Source organism: Coloeus monedula (assembly GCF_965178545.1).
Source record: "Coloeus monedula genome assembly, chromosome: 9".
Taxonomy (NCBI): Eukaryota; Metazoa; Chordata; class Aves; order Passeriformes; family Corvidae; genus Coloeus; species Coloeus monedula.
Genome location: NC_138789.1, coordinates 23,343,807 through 23,369,085, shown reverse-complemented (window position 1 = coordinate 23,369,085; position 25,279 = coordinate 23,343,807). Strand labels below are relative to the sequence as shown.

At 52.5% G+C, this 25,279-nt stretch overlaps 4 protein-coding genes across 5 annotated transcripts; 2 read left to right on the top strand and 2 right to left on the bottom strand.

Annotated features, from left to right (window-relative positions):
* Positions 1-328: 328 nt before the first annotated feature.
* On the top strand, positions 329-9,639 carry LOC309575850 (vitamin D3 hydroxylase-associated protein-like; the record flags this gene model as incomplete). Its single annotated transcript, XM_082286684.1, has 15 exons — positions 329-538; positions 1,867-1,980; positions 2,300-2,443; positions 3,694-3,827; positions 4,211-4,417; positions 4,880-4,920; positions 5,136-5,260; positions 6,386-6,511; positions 6,893-6,990; positions 7,162-7,261; positions 7,362-7,405; positions 7,852-7,891; positions 8,334-8,442; positions 8,700-8,845; positions 9,514-9,639. 15 exons carry the CDS (start codon positions 329-331, stop codon positions 9,637-9,639), a joined length of 1,764 nt encoding a protein of 587 aa, XP_082142810.1.
* A 952-nt stretch (positions 9,640-10,591) lies between these two features.
* NSUN4 (NOP2/Sun RNA methyltransferase 4) lies at positions 10,592-14,375 on the bottom strand (the record flags this gene model as incomplete). Its single annotated transcript, XM_082287347.1, has 6 exons — positions 10,592-11,034; positions 11,771-11,895; positions 12,572-12,726; positions 12,893-13,047; positions 13,191-13,612; positions 14,238-14,375. 6 exons carry the CDS (start codon positions 14,373-14,375, stop codon positions 10,761-10,763), a joined length of 1,269 nt encoding a protein of 422 aa, XP_082143473.1. The 3' UTR covers positions 10,592-10,760.
* A 1,195-nt stretch (positions 14,376-15,570) lies between these two features.
* Positions 15,571-16,877, bottom strand: UQCRH (ubiquinol-cytochrome c reductase hinge protein). The gene is made up of 4 exons (XM_082286830.1): positions 16,775-16,877; positions 16,668-16,688; positions 16,274-16,435; positions 15,571-15,827 (listed from the first exon to the last, which is right to left on the bottom strand). Exons 1-4 carry the CDS (start codon positions 16,796-16,798, stop codon positions 15,795-15,797), a joined length of 240 nt encoding a protein of 79 aa, XP_082142956.1. The 5' UTR covers positions 16,799-16,877; the 3' UTR covers positions 15,571-15,794.
* A 226-nt stretch (positions 16,878-17,103) lies between these two features.
* LRRC41 (leucine rich repeat containing 41) lies at positions 17,104-24,753 on the top strand (the record flags this gene model as incomplete). 2 transcript variants are annotated; one of them, XM_082286869.1, is made up of 10 exons in its annotated part: positions 17,104-17,230; positions 17,316-17,402; positions 17,723-17,793; positions 18,552-19,686; positions 20,099-20,344; positions 21,221-21,385; positions 21,721-21,819; positions 22,295-22,417; positions 23,294-23,369; positions 24,517-24,753. In XM_082286869.1, the coding sequence occupies 10 exons, from the start codon at positions 17,104-17,106 to the stop codon at positions 24,749-24,751; spliced, it is 2,364 nt and encodes a 787-aa protein (XP_082142995.1). In that variant the 3' UTR covers positions 24,752-24,753. The 2 variants fall into 2 exon arrangements, with proteins under 2 accessions (XP_082142995.1, XP_082142996.1); XM_082286870.1 differs by lacking the exon at positions 17,104-17,230 and having other exon boundaries at positions 17,369-17,478.
* Between the last annotated feature and the right edge of the window lie 526 nt (positions 24,754-25,279).

Below are 25,279 nucleotides of genomic sequence, written 5' to 3'. Positions count from 1 at the left end.
TTGCTTCATTTGTTCAGTTGACCCTACGGTCCTCCCCAGCGGAGAACCTCCCACAGCCCAGAAAGCCCCTATAAACCCAACACCCCAATGAACCCAAGGTTCATTGGCCAAACTTTGCATTCTCCATTTAGTGGTTAATCATTTTCACTGCATGCTCCACCTATGGTAGCTTTGCAGGGGTCAGCTTTGGGCTGAACTATCTGAACTATTTGCTGACCCTGAATAGTGGTGCTGGGGGGAGGGATGGGCCTGGGGAGTCAGGGAAGTTCTCCTGCACCTGCCTTGCTTTTCTTCCTCATTCCATCCCTGGAGACCAGAAACACACACGATGGTCCAGCAGCTGCTGAGACAGCTCCTGCCAGAGAGGAAGGTGGACACTTCTGCTGCCCTCGCCCTGCTTGGCAGCTCCGTGGCAGCCCTGGTGCTCTGGAAATGGCTGGGCAAAAAGATGATCCAGAAGAAAATGGAAGAGGCTCGGAGGACCCGAGACGAGGGTATGAAGAAAATGGCAAAGGCTGTCCAGCAGTTCAGGGAGCAGGTAACCCATCCTTCTGGGGGGTCTGAGTCCCACTGGGGTGTCTGCTGATGTTGTCCTTCAGCTCCTCCGTCCAGCTCATGGCCCCATAGCTTTTATAAGGAGGAGATGTGCCAGCAGCCCTCAACAAGAGGAAAGGGTGCCTTGGGAGAAAGGGAGATCACTGAGCTCCTCAAGCTGGATGAGATGTGGTGGGAGTCTACAGCTTGGGCAATGTGAATTACTCACTGAGATGAGGTTTTTGAACAACTCAGGTGATCATGCACCAGAACTTCATTGATGTAAACTCCAGTTCTTTCATGATCTGCAAATGTCTCTTGCCTATAATGGGTAGAAGCAGGAAAGATTTTTCCTCTACTTAACTCTAAGTTTGCACATCTGTTCACAGTCCTATACCTTTGTCTCTAAAACTTGGCCTCTGGACAGCTCTTGGGGTGTCTCCAAAAGAACTTTTGCAGTGTTCCCAGTCAGTGGCACCTCCCATCAGGCTGCCCAGAAGGTGCCTGGTCTAACTTAACACTAATGAAGCACAGGGTTTTCAGTGTCCCCTGGGAGCAACCAGGAGGTGATGTGGGGGTGACTGAGCCAGGCATCCAACCAGCATAGCCCTGAATTCCTACTGCAACTCGCATTTCTAACCACCTTTCTGTTCTGCTCTATTCACTTCTGAATACGTACTGGATAAACCAGCTCATGTTTACACAGGTAGCATACCTGGAGATAAAGCCTCCAAGTGATACATATCTCTACAGCCTTTTTTCTTAAATATATATCTATATACATATAAATATATGATATAAAACCTCTAAAAACCTGGTGGCAGAACTGCCAGTCTTCTTTACCTGAGTAGGCCACCTGTGAGTCCCTGCTGACTTCCTTGCAGTTTGATGGGCTGGAGCTATTAAATGTTTTTTCTCAGCCTGGGCTGTCCTGCACTGCTTGTACCTGTTCTGAGGGATGAAAGGACAGCCTGAGACTTGTGTACAAGGACTTTGGTACCTCCTGCCCTGGGCAGTGTTTGTTCAGCTGAGGTTATGTTTTGGTCAGTGGGTAAATCCCACCATGCCAGGAGGAAGGCATTGCCATGTCCTCTGCTGCAGTGGATGGACAAAGCCCTTCTACACCTGGGTTCCTGTGTTTGCATCCTGTTTGTGACATCCAAACTCAGGATAAAACACTTGGCAGCTCAAGGTCTGAGCCCCCACGTGCAGGATCTGCCTTTCCAGCTAGCTCTGTTGATAATGTTGACAAAACTTAACAACCTATCCCCCAAGCAAAAGGGTAACTGGAGCTGCTGCCCTGGATCCCCCTCATCTTCCCCCTCTCTGCAGGTCCCCAGTGTCCAGACAGATGCCATCCTGTCCCTGCCCCTGCTGGAACTCACTGGAAGACTCCGGGAAGGGTCTCTGTCCCCCAGGACTGTCCTCTACACCTACTTAGAGAAGGTGAGTGTCCATCCACAGTGAGATGGACAAAGCAAATCTTTTACATTCTCCACACCATGGTGTGTGTGCTGGTGGCTGAAAAAGCTCATTGGAGCTGGATTATGACCAGCCTTTAATACAGCAGCTGTTTAGAGAAAAACATGCTGTATCTCCTGGGTCAGACCCATCACTGGGAGAGTCCTTTGAGATGGCTTGAGCTGGGATGATCTGGCGATAGGGTTATTTATGCCACATTTTGTAGATCAAGGTAGCTACTGAACGCAGCTGTGTAATGATGCTGTTCTTATCTAACCCCTGTTCCTCCACACATCCAACAAAGGCCCTGGAAGTGACCCAGCACACAAACTGCTTGCGACACTTTATCCCAGAGTGTGAGGAGCAGCTCCAGGAGATACAACGGCACAAGGAGAAAGGGCTGCTCTACGGCATCCCTGTCAGCATCAAGGATCACATCGGCCACAAGGTTCTTCCCTTTGTGCTTGTGGAGTGTCCCATCGTGGGCTGGACTGGGTGCTGAAGTGGTGGGACACAGGGAATGGGGAAGGGGCCCAATCCCTCCCTGCCTGCACCACAGGAAACCTGTCTGTGTCTGAGGCAGCTGCAGCCCAGGAGGCACTCACTCCCTCACTCACTCACTCCCTCACTCACTCACTCCCTCACTCACACTCCCTCACTCACTCACTCACTCCACACCCAGGTGGATGGGGGGAGAGAGAACAGAAAGGCTAAAAGTGAGAAAACTTGTGGGTTGAGATAAAGACAGTTTATTAGGTAAACTGTGAACACAAGAAAAACAAAACAAGGAATTAATTCACCACGGGCAAGCAGGTGTTCAGCCACCCCCAGGAGAGCAGGGCTCCATCATGTGTGATGGTAACTGGGAAAGGCAAATGCCATCACCCCAAAAATCTCCACAAAATCTCCCCTTCCTTCTTCTTCCCCCAGCTTTATATGCTGAGCATGACTCCATATGGTATGGAATGTTCCTCTGGTCACTTGGGATCAGCTATTCTGGCTGACCCCTCCCAGTTTCTTGTGCACCCCCAACCTGCTCACTGGTGAGGTGGTACAAGAAGCCCTGTGCAAGCCCTTCTCAGTGATAACAATAACATCCCTATGTTATCAACACTGTTTATAGCACACAGTCCAAAACATAGCCCTGAAGTAGCTACTGTGAAGAAAATAAACTCTACCCTGGCCAAAAGCAGCACAAACCTCCATCAGCAGTAAAAAAACAGGGGTGAATAGTTATAGACACAAATGATTTCTCCTCTGATACGTGACACAGTACAGGCTGCACTAAGGTTGAGGGCTCTAAGCCCAAAGCAAGCCCCAAATACCAAGGCTAACTGAAAAAGGGTCACACTCTGTTTACCTGGGATTATTCCTTCCCTGGACATCCACTGATGGATTCACTTGGACAGCAGGATGCTGGGTTTGCTCCTGAGAGAGTGCACCTGTGGAGAAGGGAGTTGCATTTGGGTCACGGGAGAAAAGGAGCATGGAAAAGAGCAAGGAGAGCTTCAGGAGAAGCTTTAACCCAGCTCTCTGCCAAGGATGGAAGGAGAGGGAGTCCTTGGCCCTTTGAGCAAGGGCTTGAAAGGGAGTGGCTTGGTACCAAACACACAACCCCTGAAGGAACACCGGATGATCCTTCCAAAAGAGCAAGGGAACTGCACTGACCATGTCCCTTGTCACTTCTCCTCTCTGCAGGGGCACTTGGCGACCTGTGGGCTTGTGCAGTGCCTGGGCACTCTGATGGAGGAAGACAGCGTCCTGGTCAAGGTCCTGAAGAGACAAGGGGCCATCCCATTTGCAATGACCAACGTGCCACAATCCCTCTTCAGGTGACACACATCATTAAAAATCTTCCCTCTGGTTGTGCTTCTGAGGGAAAAACCCAGCCTGTAGGTCCCTGGACAAGCTCCTCCCTGGCTCCTGAGATGTGGCCTGGAGAGTCCCTCTTCCGTTATCTGGCAAAAATCTCAACTGAAAGAGCTGTCAGATAAGATTAAGAGGGGAAGAACCTACCATGGGCTAAGAGAAATCAAGTGCACTTGTGCATGGGAGGGAGAGCAGAGGCTCGTGGGAATGAGCCATGTCCTGAGGGACTTATGGGATGGAAGGATGGGGTTGGCTCTGCCACACAGGCTCCCTGCAAGGGAAAGCAAACAAACCCAAGGCATTCAGCCATCCGTCACAGCCTGTTCCCTGGCTTTTTTCTCTCCAGCTATGACTGCAGCAACCCCATCTTTGGCCAGACCTTGAACCCCCTCAACCACCAGAAGAGCCCTGGGGGCTCCTCAGGCGGGGAGGGAGCTCTGATTGCGGGGGGAGGTTCCATCCTGGGCATCGGCTCCGACATCGGCGGCAGCATCCGCCTGCCCTCCAGCTTCTGCGGGCTCTGTGGCCTCAAACCCACGGCTGAGAGGCTCAGGTGGGTGCTGGGTCTGCCCTTCCAACCCTCCTCATGGTCAAGCTTGGCCAAAGGGGCAAAGTACTGGGTGAGTACTTGGAGGGAGGAGAGAGAGTGGCTCTTAAAGGGTGGCTTGCTTTGCTCAAAACCTCTCCCAGGAGACAGCATGGTTAGATTTTGTGGGAAATGGGCACATTTTCATTGTAAATCTAGCCTGGAGTTAAAAGGGGGTTAAAGCAGTTAAATAATGCCAAAAGGGAAAAATTTTGGTTAAACCAAAACTAAGATTTGTTGGGGTTTAGGTTTGTTTGTTTGTTTTATTTTGGCCAAAAGTTCCTGTTTTGCACTACTCAATTCAAATTTTTGAAATAAGTTCTTTCTGTTTCTGGTCCTGAGCTGGAGACCCCACTATGCTATTCAAACACACTGGGAATATTTCCCCATCACTGAAACAACAATATACTGCTTTTTCTTTTCCCACAGCCTATCTGGAGTGACTGGCCCTATCAATGGCATCCTGGCAGGTACATGAATTATAAATTCATTTTCCCTGGATCCTGTGGAGAGCCTGATGTTCTCCTGCAGGCCAGAAGAAAACCTAAGACAACAAATGCCTGCCTGGAGTCCATCTGAAACACCCCTCATTGCCTGCTCACCCCAGCGTGGCCGTGCAGAGGGGTGGGACAGTGTTTGGCACATCCATCTGCTCAGTGTGGGTGTTTGCTCTTGTCCCATCCAGTCCCTTGTGCACTGGGGCCCATGGCGAGGGACGTGGACAGCCTGGCCCTGTGCATGAAGGCGCTGCTGTGCCAGGAGATGTTCCAGCTGGACCCCACCGTGCCCCCCATCCCCTTCAATGAGGAGGTGAGGCTTTCAGTCAGCGAGCCCTGGTTCCCCCCAGGGTGCTACACACCTTCCTGAAGGGTCCAGTTACCTCTACAATAGTGTTTTTCAGTAAAATAGGTCCCTTTGAGAGCACACTTCATAATTCTCATTAAAAAAAATAGGCAAATCAGTAGTTATCCTGTCTGTCTTCTCAGCTTGAATGCAGCTTATTGAATTGAGAGAATCCAGGAAAGAGTGGGGAAGAAAGCAATACTGGGAGCAAATAGCTGGAGATCTTTAGGGCAAGATGAGACAGGATCAGAAACTGCTGCACAAAATCTCTTAGCTGAGGGCATTTACTTTCCCTCTGCAGCAGAGCAGCTGCAGAAGGTTTTTCCACCTCCATCCTTTGCAGCAGTGGTTGAATGTACTGATTTTCAGTAGCTGGGCTTTTTCTGAAGGGTGGGATGAAGAGGGGTCTGGAAAAAAAGGCAGGGGTAGACATTTGGAAAGGGTACCTATAATTAGCAAACCAGAAAATTTGTCACTCCTTAACATTTGGAGCTCTTGCCCTCTTCTGCAGTGGGTGTCAGCATGGGAGCAGACCTACCCCCAGCAGGGTGGGTGTCACGAATGAGTGATTTAGGTCACCTAAAGAATCACCAGCAAAGGCATTGGAATAATCAGGTTTTAACATAAATTTGCAGAAGGGTGACCAAGTTCAGTGACAGGGTTCACTCTGTTACTCATTATGAAGATGGAGCATCCAGAGGAAAATCAACTCTGGAATGATTTGCATGGAGCCTGGGGATGCAAAGGACAAGGATGCAAAGGGCAGGATGACCCTCCCATTGAACCACGAGGTTCAGAAAGGACCCCCCTGCTTTCTGAACTCCTGACAGAGTCTAGGTACAGCTGAGCCCAACCCTAGTCCCAGACTGGCCAACAGTTCATATCTAAGAGTTTAATAGGGAACTACAGGGAGTAGGGGAGACCCTCCCACTGCATCACAAGGTTCAGAGGCCCCCCTTGCTTTCTTGATGGAGCATGGATGTGGCTGGATCCAGTCTTGATCCCAGACCTGGTCCATGGTGTACGTCTAAAGGATTTTCACAGCAATCCCATTAGAAATAGGAACGCTAAAGTGGTGTCTCCTTGCTCCAGGTGTACTCCAGCTCCACTCCCCTGCGGGTCGGGTACTACGACACTGACGGCTACTTCCCGCTGCCCCCCTGCATGAGGAGGGCAGTGAAGGAAACCAGGCGTGCTCTGCAGGCAGCTGGGCACCAGGTGAGCACCACCACCCCCTGCTCTTCTCCCCAGGGTGTCCCCAGCCTCGCTCCACGCTGAGGAAAGCACCCTTCAGAAACCAGACGCAGCTCCCAAGCCCAGCTGCGGGAAAAATGACCCGGCAGAGGTATGGGATTAGGTTACCCCAGCCACGTAACACCAGGCAGAGACACCCCTGCTTGGGGGAGCAGTGCATCTCATGAGCATCCAGCAGGAATAATCTCATGGGGAGATGGCTGGATGGAAAAGGGTTGAGGCAAGGCTTCTCTTGGCACGTGGAGCCCAGGGAGGTGCTTCTCTGCCTTTGAGCAATATCCACATTTGGGTCTTGGAAACTCTTCACATCCCCAGGCCGCAACATAATCTTGTGTTTTGGTGCAGCTGGTGCCCTTCTCTCCTCCTCGGATCCCCTATGTCATGACTGAACTGTTTTTTAAGACGTTTTTTGCTGATGGAGGCCGTGCCTGGTTGGACGTGTTGTAAGTAGGAGCCCTCTGGCAGCAGGGTTGCCAACACCTGCAGCCCCACTCCATGAGCACGGCACAAGCACAATGAGCCCAGCTCTCCCACCCCAAACAGGAAACACCCAGGCCTCTGAGAAAGGGCAAACAGCTTCTGTGGCATGACCCCATCCTCTTGTCATCTCTCAGCACAGGAGATATTGTTGATCCAGGCTTGAAACCACAGGTGAATTCCTGCAAGATGCCAAAGCTGGTGAAGAAGCTGCTGGCTCTGCTTCTTAAGCCTCTGGTGAGTCCCTGTCCCTCAGGAGAGGAATGGGGGCTTCCCAGGGTGACACAAGTAACTGCACCCCCACTACATGTCCCTAAGGAACCTCCTGCCTTTCCAGTTTCCCCGCCTGGCTGCCTACCTGAGTGCCTTGGCAGGAATGAGGTAAGATGGCATTGTCCTCATGGATGTCCATGGAAATGGGTGGTACCTTCTCCTCTAGGCATCCATGGCTGGGGGGGACTGGATTCACAACAGGCTGTGATCAGCTCTCTGCAGGGGTTGTCCTTCATTGCTGGACATGGCTTCACTGCCTCTAGTGATATCCTGACAGGAATGAGGCATTTGAATGGATAAGGTCATTACAGGAAGCCTGTGGAAGAGATGAGTATTAAATCCAGGCCCATCAGGGAAACCTTCTCTCCAGCACTTCCAGACATTTGCTGCTTAATTGCTTGGCCAGATGCCAAAGGAAACTTTAGGAAGATTGTGAAACCTGTATTGTTTTAAGCAATTGCCAAAATCACCAGGGCTTATCAATCCAGAGGACTATTTAAGCAATTCCTCATCCTCTTAAAGCTTAAAGATGTTGCTATGATTTCCACTTGCAGGTCAGTGAAGGAGATGTGGAATCATCACCATCAAATACAGGTGTGTTTTGAGAACTTTACTCTCTGGCATCGTGCCACAAGTTGAGGCTTTGTGGCAAACACCAGGTCAGAAAGTCATCGGTTTGGAAAGGGATTGTGCAGGGGAGGGATTGCTGGGGAGGAGACAAGATGGAGGGAAATGCACAAAGAAGGGTAGGAATGGGTAGATGCGCTTTTGAGTCAGCCCAGACAGGACTTCATTGGTTGCCTGCAGTGCTCATGCCCAGGCACAATGAAGGCTGTCCTGGGAGTGGGGATGGCTGAAGTGGAACCTTTCAAATTCCTGGCCACGGTCTGGCCACATGCTGTGGAAGCAAACACACACTCCTCTGCCTCATCCCTCAAGCACTGCTGCCTGCTGCTGCCTCCTCAGCTGTGCCTGGAGAGGCTGAGATGCTCCAGGCATGGACATGGTTCCATGGCATCCCCCTCTCCTCGCCCAGGTGTACCGCTCCCAGTTCATCGCCCGGTGGAAGGAACTCCAGCTGGACGTTGTGCTGTGCCCTGTCCTGGGGCCAGCCTTCACCACGGGATACCCTGGGAAACTCCTCAGTAAGTGAGTCTGGGGCCTTCCCAGGAGGGCAGAGAACCACAGTGTCTGAGACTGGAGGGAAACATCCACCACCATGGAGCTTCACTGCCCACCCAAGCATTTTATGGGGATTGGGAAAGAAAAGTAACTCTAAAGAGCCCTCTGAGCAGGTGGAGACAGACACATAGTTCTCAGGGGCTTCAGTGAATATGGAATGTGTAAGTTTGAAGTAAGACAGAAAGCTGTGACTGCCTGCATCCTCTCCTGCTTCTCTCAGCTGCCATCTCCTCCACGATGCTGTACAACGTCTTGAACTTCCCCGCCGGGGTTGTTCCTGTCAGCACCGTGACAGAGGCTGATGAGGAAGAGCTAAAGCTTTACCAAGGATGCTGTGATGACCCCTGGGACCAGACACTGAAACAGGTATGGGAAGTGTGGAGCAGAGACTGCTGATGGAAGTTCAGGTAACAGTTTCAATGATATCAAGGGCTCCTAAATATCTCCATCAGCATGGGCACAGTGCAAAAAAATTCGTATCTTTTTTATACACCCTTGCTAATCCCCAAATCCACCTTGAATACACCCCTTGCTTTTCTCCCAAGCCCCCAAATGGTTAAGTGACTAAGCTTTGGGGGGACTAAAGGATCTCCCCCAGGCTGGGTAGGCTGAAGCCAGCAAGGAGCCATGCAGCAAAGCTTCTGGGAGCAGGTCCTTGCAACAGCCACAGCCCACAGCACTGCACTGCACTTTCCCCCTGCTTCATGATGCCTTCAACCAAGCCCAGGCTGTCACTGGAGCATGGATCAGGAATGAGGATGCTGAAGGAAAAGGGATCTGCCTAAAAGACAGCTCAAAGCAGAGCTGGCTGGGGTGCATGCGGGGAAAGGTGTCCCAAACATGTTACCCTAGATTTGGCAAGCATTTCCATCACAGAAGAGCAAGAACCTTCCCTCTGCCCAGCACATTAACAGGGCTCAAACTCCAACCTCCACACTCTCTGGGATGAGTCACAGGCCTAAACCAAGTCCCCAAAATCTGCTGGAGGTCTGAGCCCCCCAGATGACCCCTCAGTGCTTGTGCACCCACTACAGGCTGTGTCAGGAGCCGTGGGGCTGCCCGTGGCTGTGCAGTGCGTGGCCTTGCCGTGGCAGGAGGAGCTGTGCCTGCGCTTCATGAAGGAGGTGGAGACCCTCAGCCGTGACAAGAGAGTGGCATAGTCACCATGGTCCCCAAGGAGAAGGGACGGCGCTGCACGACTGCCACCAGCAGTGCAGAGACTACACTGAGGAGGGGAGGAGGAAGGAAACGCCACCTCCTGACCCCTCTCCTTGCCAATAAGGAACCAAGGATGCCCTGCAGGAACTGGCTTAAGATAGGTTCAAACAGTGATAAATCTAGGAGCTGCACCTTCCTGCAGGGATGGCCATGGATGTGGGTTCAGCCCTTCACCCCCATTTCCGTCAGTGCTGCCTCTCACAGCAGGGCAGTGCTGTGAGGGAAGGATTACAGAAATTCAATAGTATTTTCTTGCTGGCACTGGAGTAACTTCATAGGGATGTAACTGTGGGCTGCCCCATGAGGAATACAGCCGTGTCCATCACTTCCCATCACTGTATTTTGCTCACAAAAATTAAAATTTAACTATTAAGCAACTCTTATCATGAGCTCCAGTAATCCTTCACTGAAGGTGATGATTCTATAAACAAAGTCACTACTCAGAATCATACAAACACCTGCCTACTGGACATTAAATGGCATCTAGCATGGGAACATTCACACTTATCCACAGCCTTGCTAGATGTGAGGGATGGCAACAGTCGCTGGCCTCTCCACAGCACCAGATCTCCAGCATCCCAAGCACATTTCCAACCCCACAGGAGGGGCACTCTTAGGAACCTCTGATTTCAGGACCTCAGGCTGCTCTCTCTGAAGGCAGGAGATAAGGAGAGACAGATGCAACTCATTTATGCAGATCGTGAGATCCCGGACAGAAAGGCTGAGATTCCCAGATGGTGTTTGTTAACCCAAACCTGCTCATGTAGGATCAAAGCAGACAGGAGGGAGAGAGCAGGGCCATTTATCCTGTCCCACACAGGTAGATAACTAGCTCCCTCTAATAAGACCTCTCTCTTTCCTAGATTAAACACCTCAGTCTCAAACAGATAAATATTCAGGAAACACCACAGCAGGTCTTTCTCATTTATTCCCCATGTCTACAGTAAAAAAGCAGACGTCCTTTGGGACATTTTAGAAAGAAAAATAAATATAAAGCAGTTCTGCTTTCCCTTAAAGATTGGGGTATTTCCTGACAGCAGATGGACAGAGTCTGTCGCCCCTTCTACATCCGACGTAATTTGCAGAAATACATCGGCCCAAAGTTGGCTGTGAGGTGAGGCAGGACAAGCTCCCCGAGCCGGCAGTCTGAGAAGAAGGAAAACGTGTCCTGGAAGAGCGTCCGGAAGTGGCTCAAGTCCTCAACGTGGATACTGATGTTGAACTGGGCTTCTGCAATGTCCAGCGCCCTCTCCACCACACACTCGTTCTGCAGCGGGGACAGGGAGCACGTGGAATACACCACCTCTCCTCCCGGCTTCGCGGCGAGGATCCCAGCCCTGCAGGCAAGGTGAACACGTGCGTGGTCACGGGATGAGGAGGACTCTGTGGGACATGGGCATTCCCACCCACCGAAACTGGGAAGCCAACAGGGAACTCACAGGAAGTGACAGACAAACCCCCCTTGAACTCCACAGGCTCGGCAGTCTGGGTCACTGCAACATGAGGAGTGTTTTGGGCCAGGGCAATGAGTCAAACAGATACTTAAATTGATAAAGAATTTAACGTGGGAGAGATGCTGCTGGAGAGCAGCAGGAAGGTGTAATCCTGCAGTCACATTCAAAGGAACGGGATACACATACAGGGGAAGAAATTCTTGCAGTTCAAGTGCTGCCATGGGACTCTCTAATCTGTTTCCTTATTGCCACAGCACACAGTGACAAGCTGTGGCACTTTCCAGCACCTGCCGAGTGCTGGGAGAAGCGGGCACTCAGGAATCCTCCAGGGTGCCAGGACCCAGGAGATCACCACCCAAAACAACTGCACCCATCCTGTTCCTTAGACCCTTCTCCCTATATGCTACAGCTACTGCTGGGGACAGCAGGACACTTGACCTGACCAGGAACACCTGCACTTTCTTACATTTACTGTGATTTGATGTGTTCCAACTACTGCCAGAAAACTACACGTGGTTTCCACATTTCCCAGTTGGGGACAGACAGAGTAAGAAGAGGTTTCAGTGCTGGAGAGCTGCTCCCAGCACCCGAGGAACACAACACAACCGAGCTCACTCACATCAGCAGCTGCAGCTGCAGCATGGGCAGCATCTGACGCTCCTTGGTTCGCCTCTTGTGGAAGATGTTGTTGTCCTCCTCCATGGCAGAGTGTCTGTCTGTTGTGCAGGGCACATCCACCAGCACCTGCAGCAGCAGAGGTCCCACCTCAGACTCCTGCCCAGGTCAAGCTCAGCAAATCCCCTCATGCAGCCAGCCCTGTGCCCACCACCTCCACCCCTGCCAGCAGCTCTCAGTGCCCGAGCTCCACACTGAACTGTCATCATCTGGCTGCTTTGGCATTTTGCGAATGTGCAAAAATGGTGGAAAACAGCCTGCACTAACTCATGTCCTCATTTAATGTCCCTGCTCTGCGTGTGTCCCTGGCAATGTTCCTGCAGCACACACAGGCAGTGCTGCTGCAGCAACGCCTCCCGGAGTGCCCAACCCAGCCCCAGGAGTACCCAATCCAGCCTCTGGAACACCAAACCCAGCCCCTGGGGCTGGACATAGCTGAGAAGCCAGAATTATCTAATCTAATTCACATTTAACCCCTTCCAGGTGATGGACAAGAACAAGATTTCTATCGGGGATTACACAGGCAAATAAAGGTACAAGTCTAGATGCACACATGCACCAGATCCTGCAGAAAGGGATATCAGGGGGAAATCCTACTCCTTATGTGGCTTGGCCTTCTCTCTGTCTCTGCATTTAAGATTATGGAAAACCACACAATTATACAGAAAGATAAGCTGCTGTCTTCCTCAAAAAGAGGAGGGAAGTAAATTGATGGGTTTATCTTCACTGGTTCCCAAACACCTACCTTATGGAAAGTGCCACCTTTCACCTGGTCCCAGTCCCTTCCATCGTAGGATGTGACACTCACAGTATCCCTGACTTCTTTGGGGACATAGCTATGGAGAATCTGGTACAGCCTCTTTGTCCGGGAAACGGAGACGTCGTTGGCTGCCAGGTGCCCTGACAGGACAGAACAGGCACACTGGGAATGTCATTTTTGCAAAACCACACCTGATTCCCAACTCTTGCACACAGAAATTATTAATGGTCAGACACAAATGGGCACAGCACACTGCTCCAGCCCTGTTGTACACACAGGAACAAGGCAATGCCCACCCGCACTTACCACAAATCCCAGTCTGCAGCAGAGCCAGACTCTTCCCACCTGGAGCAGCACAGAGGTCGAGGACGAAGTCATCTGGCTGCACGTTGAGCGCCAGGACTGGCAGTAGAGATGCTGCATCCATGAGGTAATAGTCGAGGAGCCCCAGAGCATCTGGCCTGGAAATCATCAGTTTGCGTAACAATAGCAAACATTGGAGGGGAAAAGAAAAGAAAAGAGCAGTTGGAAGTGAGGATGGAGACACATGGAAGGAGCCCCTGAGGCTGGCAAAGACAGGACGGTCTGTCCAGGGGTGTCTCACCGTGCCGGGCGAAAGCGCGCGATGTCGCCCCTGGGGAAGGTGTAACACTTGATTTTGGAGCTGATGGAGGCACTAAACAGTGGCGATGTCTCTGCCTGTGTCATTACTTCTGCCTGCATCACAGTCCTGCCCTCACCAGAGCCATCCTGGCACCCTCTGGCCACTTCCCCTGCAGCTCCAACCCGCTGCCATTGCTGCGCCTTTTGGGAGGCCTCAGAAATGAAATCGGTGGCGTTGAGCAGCTCCAGCTCTTGGGGAACGTGGTCAGCAGCAGCGAAGTTGTTGAGGAGGGCCCCGTACTTCTGCTCGCAGAGAAGCCCAGCACGGACCGAGGGCCACAGGGCCCCCAGGTGCAGGCTGTAGCTCGTGTCGAAGTGGTGCAGGGCCAGCCGCGTGGACGCGATGCGGGGGGCCGTGGCAGCCTTGTGGGGAAAAATAAGTGGTGTTAAAAGACAAAATACCTTGATATCCCAGTACCCAGCCCCTCCAGCCAGCCTTCGTGTTTTTCTGGGAGAATCCAGCACTGGGTTACATGCTGGCAGAAGTCCATGGGGCCTTTCTGGAGTGTGAGTGTGACAGGACCAGATGGAACGGCATAAATCTGTGACAGGGGGGCTTAAGTTGGGTAACAGGAAAAGGCTTTTCACCCACGGGGTGGCTGGGCACTGAAAGAGGCTCCCCAGGGAAGTGGTCAGAGCACCGAGCCTGTCTGAGTTCAAGAAGCATTTGGACAATGCTCTCAGGCACAGGGTGGGATTGCTGGGGCGTCCTGCGCAGAGCCAGGAGTTGCACACGATGATCCTGATGCATCCCTTCGAACTCAGCATATTCAGTGATTCCAGGATTCTGGGAATGGCCGAATGGGGTCGGGGCCCTGGGTGGGCACGGCTGCACACAGAGCGGCGGCACGGGGGTGCAGCGAGAGGTGAAATGGGGGGCTTAGAGGGGGATTTGCAGTGGGGTGCGAAAGGGTTAGTGGGGAAAAAAGCGGGGTGAGAGCAGCGCCGTGGGGTGCGGGTGCTCTGGTCCCGGCCCGGCCTCGCTCACCCACTTCTCCTTGTGCCGGTGCCGGCGCGGCCCCGCTCCCAGTATCGCTCCCGGTGCCGCTCCCGGTGCCGCTCCCGGTGCCGCTCCCCGCCGCAGCAGCGCGGCCGCCGCCCGCCCGCGCCCGCCCAGCGCCGCCATGGCCGCGGCACCTTCCGGGGCGGGACCGGGGAGCGCTCGGGGCTCCGGGCTGCAAAGGGCTCCGGGCTGCAAAGGGCTCCGGGCTGCAAAGGGCTCCGGGCTGCAAAGGGCTCCGCGCTGCAAAGGGCTCCGGGCTCCGGGCTGCAAAGGGCTCCGCGCTGCAAAGGGCTCCGGGCTCCGGGCTGCAAAGGGCTCCGGGCTGCACGGGGCTCCGCGCTGCACAGGACTCCGGGCTGCACAGGGCTCGGAGAGCGTGTCCGTGCCCGCGGCGCGGGGATGAACTGAATGGCCTTTAAGGTCCCTTCCAACCTAAACGTCCTGTGATTGCTGAGCTGGGTTTGGGCATCAGCTGCTGAAAAGGGTCCGGCAACAAACGTGCTTTGCAGCAGAAACGCACAGGCAGAGCTGGACCCTGCCCTGTGCCAAAGGAGAAAAAACACACACACCAAAACCTGATGGAATTTACATGGTACACTTACCGTAATAAAAGTCCGAAATCCATCAGCAAAAGGACCATGAACCACTACATGGATAAAGAACAGCCAAATTTATAACGTGGTGGCCTTCATTCCACTTTGAAGAATAGCCAAGAAATTTTCTACCCCGTGAGATACCCTTGTTTTCCTCCTAAACATTCTCTCTCACGAAAGGAGCAGGCAGAGCACCGACAGGACAGTTCCAGGTGAGAAGAACGGGCTGGTAACTCACACAGAAAGCCTTAAGCTCCCCCCGGTGACCCTAAGTGGGCTTTGAGCAGGTGAACCACCCACACGCACCTCCACAGCCACGGGGTTGGTTTCCTGGGCAAGAGGGCAGAGCTGGCTGCTGCCAGGAGGCTCTTCCAGCCGCTGGCAGCAGCAGGGGACAGTGAGGGAAAGGTGACAGCTTTCCGCTGAGGGTGGGGAGGAACTTTTCTCTCCTAGAAAAGGGTCACTCCCTTCAGTCTAACTTAGTCAGAACATACTGTTTGAACAACACTGGTCTTGAGGGGCTTGGAAATAACCTTTGTGGCTCCAACAGACAAATTCTTCCCCATGGGACTGGCCTGCAGCAGCTGTCCATCACGGCAGCAGGAAAAGGATATTCCCACAGGTGAGGAAAACTCTCCCGCCCTTACCTGGGTTCTGACACCCAGCAATTTCATCTTAACCCAGTACGAGTCAAGCACAAGAACTAGGAAATAAACACAGGGCACTTCCACAGGAACTCTCAACGTTTAATATGGAAAATTACAGAACATCAACACGTTTGTGGTTTTTTGCATGGCTGCACATCTTCCAGGAGCACAGAGGCAGTGACAGGCTGCCAGGAAGCCGTTTCGTTCATGCTCAGCATGGAGGATGGACTGCAGGAAGCAGAACTGTGATCCAGGAACCACTGGCACTTGCTGTGGAAGCAGATGGTCAACTATGCCCCCTTTCACTTCAGCTTACTGAAAAGCTTGTGAGCAACCTGCAAAGAGAGAGAGAGCCCTCAGTAACTCATGGTTTAGGGATGGAAATCAGCAGGGTGTCACCACCAGCCTCTTGGTTTTCTGGGCCACCAATGCACACATCCTCACAGCCCCTGGCTCTTGTTCTGCAACAAGTCATTCAAAAAAGTTATTGAGATGCCTTGGAAAGCTTCAGCTCAGGTTAAAAAGGTTTAACTGTAAAATGGCAAATACAAGACTGAAATAGCTGAGTGATTTACCGCACACAAGCAATGGGCTTGAGTTACTTAACTGCGTAATAACATACCAAATCCCTGCTAGATCTGTTGTAACAAGGAGGAACCCAACTTTAAACAAGAAAAAGCGACTGAACAACTACCACAGCTCACACTCGACCTGGCAGCACTGTCAGCAGCGTGGCTGAAGGCAGCTCTGCTCACAGCCGCAGCAGGGACGCTGCACTTACACAGTGGTCCCTGGCATGCAGGAAGTCGAAGAGCTCCTCTGTGCACTGCTCCTCCGTCTCGGAGCGGGAGGACACCCGCGCGTCACACAGCTCCAGCCGCTCCCGCGCCTTCACGCATTTCTCCGTCTGCTCGCAGTGCTCCCGCACCGTGGTCAGGGGGTCCTGCGGACACGGGGCTGCGGTGAGCACAGGGACACCCACGCACGCCGCTTCCCCCGAGCCCCAGCGCTTTGAGAGGGAGCCGCGCATCCGCACCGCGCATCCACCCGGCCTCCCCACGGAGCTCTGGGTCGCCGGCACAGCGCGGCCCGGCCCGAGCCCCCCGAGCCTGTTAGTCGGTGCTGACGGCCCCGGGCAGCCGCTCCTGGCTCCCCGCCGCGGCTCCCCGTCTTACCACGAGCTCTTCCTCTTCCTCCTGCAGAAAGAAAAGAGAGCACAGCGTTACCGCCCGCCTGCCCGTCCCGGTGGTCCCGTGCGGGCCCGGTGCCGCCCCGCGCTCACCTCGGGCTCCCCGCGCTGCCCCATCGCGCTCCCGCCGCACAGAAGGACTCGCCAGGGTCACCCGCCGGAAGCGCCGCTGCCCGCGCCGGAAGCGGAAGCGCCCCTCCGCAGGGCGGTGCTGCGGCCCTTCCAAACATGGCAGCCGGCAGCGGCCGCGCGTGTGGCCGCGCCAAGATGGACATTGCTGCGCGCCCTGCCTTTCCTGTCCCTTCTTCTTGTGTGTCTCGGCCTCGGAGCCGGCTCGGCCTGGCTGCCACCGCCGGCCTCTCCGGTGCCGCTGCTCGACGCGACCTCCCCAACATGGCCGCTCGCTCCCGCCGCCTCCCAAGATGGCGGCGCGGTGCGGGCGGTGCGTGCCCGAGGCGGCCATGGCGGCGGAGCGGCCGCGCAGCCTGTTCGCGCTGAGCGCGGCCGCCGTGAGCCGCAGCATGGCCGCCCTGGAGCGGGACGTCTGGGGTAAGGCGCGGGCGGCGCGGGGCGGCGGGGCGCGGGGTCCGGGCCTGCCCGCACCCTGCCGCCCTCTCCCTCTGGCTCTCCACAGCGCTGCCCGGGCACCTCCTGCGGGGGCTCCTGCCTCTCCTCACTGTCTTCCATCTCGAGCGGGCCGAGGACGCCGCGCGGAGAGCAGGTGACACCGGCGGGGACGGCGACGAACCCGTGGGGACACCCCTGGGCGGGAGGGACGAGCCCCTCAAACTGATGGGGTGAGAAACTGGGGAGATGCTTCCAAACCTGGCGGGAGGAGCCCCAGGGACCCTCAGCTGGAGAGAGGAGCTCCTCTAGGCTGGAAATGGCAGCCCTTAGGCAGAGGGGTCCCAGGGACACCGCCCTGCATCCCACACCGGGCACGGTCTGCGGCTGTGCCTCCGGCACCCCAGCGAGCCCCGGAGCAGGACACTGGGAGAGGGAGAGGAGTGAAAGCGCCCGGTTGATGCTTCTTCCCCCCAGGCGTCTCGACACAGCCCATCTGGCGCAAGCTGTGGGACGATGTGATGAAAACCAGGCCGCCCAACTCGGAGGTGAGGAAACGCTCTGGTGGGAGAAGGGGCTCGACACGGGTGCCCTGTTTCTGCTGTTTTCCATGAGGTTTTGTTTCTGGCTGCCTCCAAGCAATTCCTGGCGCCTGTTTATGTGTTCATAGAGCTCTGGACCGAGGTGTGATCCTGGTAATACATTTTGTGAAACGGGGTTCATGAAGGAAGTGTAGTGCACAGCCACACCCTTCATCTCCCCACAGTGAGTTTGTGAAAAGAGCAAATCTGTCTTCAGAGATTATCAGTGAAACAGAGGATAAAAACAGTATCTTATGTCATGTTTACACTTATGCTGGCAAAAAAAAATAAGCTGATGTCTTAGAAAGCATGAGAAAAATGAAGAAGACTGAGTTTGGAGATGGTTTTATGTAGAAAAAATGAAGCAGCTTCATTGCTTCATCATCTTAAAAGAATTATTAACAGACAACTTAGTGACAGCCGGTAAAATAGGTGCTCTGGAAGAAAATTGCTGGTGACATGGTTTTTAATAGGCAAAAAAAATGGCCCAGCTCCAAACCAGTGAGTGTTTAAATTAGGCCAGAAGGAGGATGAAGAGAGCAATGGGATTCACTCAGGTTTTCAAGGAATACACTGAGGAAGGATGCTGAGAACTGGAGAGGTGGTCACAGTGGAGCTAACAGGAGGGCTGACACCAGGTTAGCGTACAGCAATAATTTTACTTTAAAAGAATGAGAAAAATGGATTCTGACTTTCTGTTCCTCCCTCCTGTTGTTCTATTGCAGAGCATAACCTGCTGGAGGAAGAAGTTCCTTGAAACGTTCTTCTCCAACGTCCTCCACGGTGTCTTGGACGTTTCCTCTGACTGGCGCCTCAACGACCGTCACTTTTCGCCGCTGCTCCACAGCTCCCCACACGTCTCCCAGCTCACCCTCTGCAACATGCTCCAGGGGGCCGTGGAACTCACTGCCGAGCACAACCACAAGGTGCTTGAAAACCTGGCTGGCTCCCTGCAGATCCTGAAGTTCCAGCACCTCCTCTCCTGCGACCAGTCTGTGAGGCGCTCGCTGGTTTTGCTCCTTCACCGGCTGATCCACCACGGCTCCGTCAGCCAGGTGTCCATGTGTTCCTGGCCTGTTCCTGACACGGTTCTTCTCGTTCTCATCTTGAGCATGAGTGCTGGGTTTTGGCGCTCAGGAAATGCCCTCTCCTATCACAGCAGCCCGTGTGGCCTTTGCAGAGAGGAGGACAAAGCCCAAAGCCAGGAGTCAGCACAGGAGGGAGCAGAGAGGGGCTGTACTGCTGAGCGGGAGGGGAGCAGTGGTGAGGACCAGAAGGGATCCCCAGAAGAGGCTGAAGCTCACATGAACTCTGTCCTCTCTGGCCCCAGAAATCCTCCCAGCTTGCAAAACCCAGCGTGTGAGGAGACAAGCAGCGAGGTGCCCTGTGACCACACCAACATTCAGGGTGGATCTTCCCCTTGTTCCAGCTCAGAGCAGCTGTCCTGTCACCCTGTTCCTCAAAAGACACGCAGACGGCTGAAACCTGCAGTGGGGAGGAAACGTCGCTGCCTCAGACGGAGCAGGGGACACTATGCTGACCCAGAAGATCTGTATGATTTTGTTTTTACTGTTGCTAGAGAGGATAATTCAGGGTTACTGGACAAAAGCAGGACCACAGAGGGAGAGAACACTGAGAACTGGACTAGTTCCTCCCCAGGATCTCCATGCACTAGCCATGCAGGCTGTAAGAAAAGAGGAGGATCTGCTGGAATCTTTTCTCTGAAAGCTGCTCACCGCTTCCGAAGTGTCTCCACACTGGAATTGTTCTCCATTCCTTTGACTGGGGAGACATGTCGGGCTCTGAGTAACCTGCTGAGCTCCTGGGTGTCTTTAGAAAACCTCATTCTGTCTTACAATGGTCAGTGCTGTGAATAGGGCATTTCCTTCCAGCGCTGTTCTAATGGTCTGGCTTACTGCTCGGGTTTACCCTGGTTTAATTTTCACTGGAAGGGGAATTTTACGAGTATTGGTGCCCCATCTTGAGAAAGGTGTTGGGTGAGATGTTTAATGAGTGTGAGGACTTGAGGGAGAGAATGGGATCCCTCTGCCCCAGAACAGCCTCTGGCTTTGTGCTTAAATGCCCTTCAGAGCGGGCAGAGGGAAGAGCCAGATCTCCATCTCCCACGCACACATTGTAGCTTAAGGATGCATGGATAAAGCGGTGTGTGAGTTTAGCCTTAGACTCGGGCTGCCATCGCTGCGGCCCCATCTCTGCGTGTCGGTGTCTGTACACACACAGCTGATACTTTTCTGTACAAATGCTGTTCCAGGCCTTCATGCCAACATCTCCTGCATCCTCTCTGGGCTCCGGGCCTTGTCCCGCCACCCGGGATGCCGCTTCCGTGTGCTGCGCGTGAGCGACATGTTCTCCCACATGCCTTGCATGGAGCTCGTTCGCTGCGTCCTGAGCGCCCTTCCCCAGCTCCACACGCTCTCGGTCAGCTTCGACCTCAAAAACCATCTGGAGGGCAGCAGGCCGGAGGAGAGTCCAAGCTGCAGCGAGGCAGAAATCCCAGGTAGGAATCATCATTCTGAAAGATGGCCAGGACTTGCCAGGCAGGTAGAGCTGTAAAGGCTTGGTACATGCTTCACTCTACACTATTATGGTGGTTTGTTATTAAGCAATTACAGCCTCACCTTTCTGATTTAGATGTTGTTACAGTTTGTCACTTCCAGTCTGAGGTGTTCTGTGGAGCCGGAATCTTGGTGAAAATGTTTTATTGCTGTATCCCAGCCTGCTGCAACAGCAGCTTTGTACAGGGCCAGTCATAACCTGCTACCTGTGACTGTCCATGGGAGCCTATCCCACCAGATCTGTAAATTGATTGGGAGCTTCCACTTTGTCCATCCCTTTAACTGGGAGGCTGTATGCCTTAGACACACCCTTAAGCAGAAGGAAAGCATCCTTTGATCATCACAGTACCACAGGGGATGGCAAAGCACTGCCCAAGCCTTTGGATTACAGCCTGGGAGCTACAGCAGTGTGTGCTCAGCTCACAGGTCTCCCATCACCCTTATTAGCCCTTGAATTGCCAGAAAAGCAGTGAGCAAAGCCTGAGCGAGTTTGGAGTGGGGTCAGGAAAGACCTGTGCTCTGGGAAGACACTGACTGGTTTGTGCATTCAAGGGTGAGCTTTTCTCAAGCACTGTTGAGCACAGTAGAAATTGGTGGCCCTGTGGTCTGGCAGGAATCCTGAATGAGCTGTAAGTGACTGACATCACCCCAGGTCTGAGTTGCCAGAGCTTCTCAGGGCAGGGCACATTGCACAGGCAATTTCTACCAACCTAAAGGACAGTGGTGTTGGGCAGACAGGCTTTCTGCTTGCTTTACAACCAGCTACACTGAAGACAGGCACTCCAGAGCAAACTCTTTCATTGTTTTTCCTCCCTTAGAAAGCTGCCTGGAGGTGCTGGACATCCGATTCCCCAGGGAACCTCTGCACACCGCATTCCTGCTGCCAGTGCTCAAGGCGTCCAAGTCCCTCCAGCAGCTGTCCCTTGACAGTGCCACACTGCCCTGCCCCCAGGAGCTCGGGCTCCTTTTGGAGGTGCTCAGAGGTACTCTGCTAACCCATGGGCAGCATCACTGGGCACACACAGTGTGGCTTCCATGCTGTGGTCTTCCATCCTCTAGCATGAAGGCAGCTTACTGGGTCCATTTCTTCAGTGTGGACATCATTGAAGTCTCCCAAGAAAAGGAAATGGGTGTCAGCCATCCCATATGCTGTGCTATGTGGATGATCCTGCACAGCATAATGGTTCCTTTTTAATTATCCACAATCCAGCACAAATTACCCACAGTCTAAGCCAGTTTCTGGGTGTTAGCAGGTAGCTGGGTCAGGGTCTTTTTATCCCAAGGATGTGCAGTACCTGAGAATTTGTTTTGGTTTTAGAGTGTACTCCAAATTTGAAGAAACTGAGCTTTCATGATGTGAACCTGGCTGAGCACCAGAGAGAAGTTCTGCTTTTGCTTCAGGATCCCGGCCTGCAAGGTACAGCCAACTCCTGGGTGCTGTTGCTTGGAAAGGTCCTGCAGGTGGCTGCTTTTGGGTGGCTGACATTTAAGGGGGGGATCTTGGGATGTGTAAGGTTTAGCCAAATGTCACAGTCCCTGGAGCAGATCTGCAGGTGTTGTCAGAGTGGGAATGTGCCTGGTTCTTTGTGCCAGTGGAGCAGAGGCGCTGCTGGGCGGCTGGCAAATGCTGCAGGGAAGAATCCATAGTCTCAGCTATAAAACAAAGATTTTTAACCTGCAGAGCCCATCAGCCTTTAATTGGGTGAGCTGGCAGAGCCACTGGTCTGGGTGTGATCTCTGCTCTCTGCAGAAGTGCTGTTATATGCAATCCACTGCTGGGGGAGCTTTGCTTTTGCATGTGGATTAGGGGCTGGAGCTGTCTGCAGAAAGTAATTATGGAATCAGGAAGCACAGGGAGTACTCATATGTACTGTAAATGCATTTCTTCACAGAAATCACGTTTTCCTTCTGCCGGCTGTTTGAAAGCTCTACTGCTGGGTTTCTGTCAGAAATAATCAATACAGTGAAAAGAAATTCATCACTGAAGAGCCTCAAACTGCCCGGGAACCGCCTTGGTGCGTACTGGGAGTGTTGCTGTGGGGCCTCAGAGCAGCTCTCTTGGAGGGAACTTCGGGGCTGGAGTCGGGACCATTGAGAGTGCTGAACTTACCACATGCAGGAACAGAGTGGATTTAGTTCACAAAATAAGGAGCACTGGATCCCTTTTTTAAAGGCAGAATTTCAGTTGCATTCAGCAATGTACCAAGGGCCCAGGTAGTGTGCAGGAATTATGGCTGCTCTTCTCTGCAGCAAAAGCAAGTTCCAGCAGGTCTCCAGATTTGACTGAACACTGATCTGCTTCAGACTGTAACAGGAACAGATCCAGCAGCAGATGCACTGCCTCTGATGCAGAGGCACAGATTTTGCCCAAGTTTGGGCAATTTGTGTCTTAACAGTTGTTGGCAGCCACTGGAGGGATGAGAACAAGTAAAGAAGGAGTTTGTGTCAAAGAAGTAGAATTGAACTTATAGAAATTATAGGTTTTTTGGATCACAGGCCAAATAGAAATGTTTGAGAAATTAATTTCAGATAAATTCTGAGTATTGGTTCCTGTTCTTTTAATGAAGTAAAACAGGAAAGCTTTGGATAACCTGAATACATATAATTTCTAAAAAAAAGCTGCATCTGGACTTCTCAAACAAAACCAGGATTTTTCTAGGGAAACAAACTGCCCTATCAGCAAATGCTTTCATTGCCTCGAACACTGCTCAGGGGGATGAACTCACTTGATGCCACTAGGGGAACAAACTGAGGGTGCAGAAGTGGCCCCTTTGTGTTCCAATCACATGTTTACAGACTCCTTTTTTGCCCTACAATCCCAGCCCTATGGCCACTTAAATTTTAAGACAGTTTCTTATTTGCATCTAATAGGTGCGTTTCTCCCCTTTCAGGGAATCAGAGGCTGGTTGCCCTTGCAGACATTTTCTCTGAAGATTCCTCCTCTTCTCTCTGCCAGCTGGATGTCAGGTATTCTGCTGCTCTAAACACTGAATTTCTTGTTATTGGAGGGAGAGAGCTGAACTGGGCTCTGACAGCAGGAGAACCTGAGCATGGCGTTGTTCCTTCCTTGAGGGAATGTATGCCCAAGAAAAGCTTAGAGAATACTGCAATGGGCACATACAACCTCAAGGGAGCTCCAGGATCTCTGAGACATTTCACCTTTATAAGGAGTCAGGCTCCATCTCTAAAGCAGCTCTGGTTTGCTGCTTCCTTGGAATTCACCTGCAGGCCCTCCCTGAGCTGTAGTTAGGACTAATTTGCCTACATACTTTTATTCTTGGGCATCAGTGTGAACAGCTCTGTTCCCACTGCCCCTTCATAGCAAGGGAATGCTGTCACTGTTCCTGGCAGATCCTGAGAGTGCCTCTGCATTCGTTTCCTCATCTTTGGGCTTAAGAATGCTGCTCTCTTCTTGATCCTGAATGGCCGTACAGATAGGCAGTAACCTTCATGAAACACATGGGGGTGGCATTTCTGCAATACTAACACCTGCTTTGCTTGATTCTGCCCCTTCTTTACATCCTAATGGGTCAGGCTGCTCAGAGTACACAGGCGTGACAATTTATGTAACCACGGCCACACTCCTTCAGCAGGTTTGAAGCTTGATTGTTACTGTGCCTCTGACAAGATTTCAGTCCAGCATGCAACTTGATACTTACTTACACATCTCTGCATGGGAATTGACCTTTTAATCTCTTAGAAATACCAGGACCTGACACATGCCCTTCAGATTTTCTCAGCAGGAAGAGAGAAATGATCACTTACTGCTGAGTCTTGCACTGGGACTGGGCAGTTGGGCCAGGCCGCTTGGGTCCAGCAACATTTTAAGGCCACAACTAGGTCTGCTTAAGTGAGTAGTAGGAGGTCTGGATAATGAGTTTAACTTGGCCATTGTTACCACCTCGGTTTTAAAAAGTTTCCAGCCCTTCATACTCAGTTTTGTTTTTCATAAGAAACACTCACACTTTATACTGCTGAAGGAAGGTGCATTTTGCCTTGAAACATCCTCAGGTACCTGCACAGGCAGTTACTAGAAGGAGCAGTAATTTAAACTGCTCAAATTATAGCCTAGACTCTTAATTGGCTTTCTTTTTCTTCTTCTTTCCCTGGGAAGCTCAAACTGCATCAAACCTGATGGGCTGCTGGAGTTCACAAAGAAGCTGGAAGGCCACATCCAGCAGAGAGGGGGACAGATTCCATTCACACACCTCCGCCTCTTCCAAAATTGGCTGGACCAGGATGCAGAAACAGCCCAGGAGGCGCTGCGGCGTCTCAAAGCCCTGTGCAGTGTAGTCAATGACTCGTGGGACTCCTCCCAGGCCTTCGCTGACTACATCAGTGTCATGTGAGGGACACAGGAGCAGGAGAAACCCATGAGCTTGAATGAAGCAATTCTGATTTCACAGCACAGGTGGAGGTTTCTTCCCCAGTTCAAGCAGTACAGAGTTGTTCTTTTCACTTTGGTGTTCTTTTGAAGAAGGGGTGTGACACTGACATGCCACACCAGACCACGTGGGCCAACAGCTCTATTTCCAGGTGATCTAACCCTTATCCTCTTTTTGAGTATTTTAAGTGGGACATTCATCAAATGAGCTTCTGAACAAACAGTTGTTTATGTCATTGGGTGTTGCAACAAATTTCATGTTGTTTCAGCTAACGCCTCACCAATAACCATCTCCAGCGTGGGGGAGACTCAAAAGCCATTGGGTTGTGGTCCTTGGAAAGCAGGTCTAGGTGATCTTGTTTTTGAGGAGGGGTATTAGACAATAGCACCTGACATCCCTTCCACCTTCATTATTCTGTGATCTGTGAATGTCATGTGAAGAACTCCTTCCTCTACTTAAAGGGAGTAGAAAACAAGCTAACAAAGCCCCCAG

Excerpts from the sequence above, each read along its gene's own strand:
- UQCRH (XM_082286830.1), bottom strand. The coding sequence starts at position 16,798 with ATGGGGCAGCGCGGGGAGCCCGAG. Across the intron at positions 16,689-16,774 it reads GGCAGCGCGGGGAGCCCGAG|GAGGAAGAGGAAGAGCTCGT; the intron begins GTGAGCGCGGGG and ends TTCTTTCTGCAG. Across the intron at positions 15,828-16,273 it reads TGCATGCCAGGGACCACTGT|GTTGCTCACAAGCTTTTCAG; the intron begins GTAAGTGCAGCG and ends CTCTCTTTGCAG.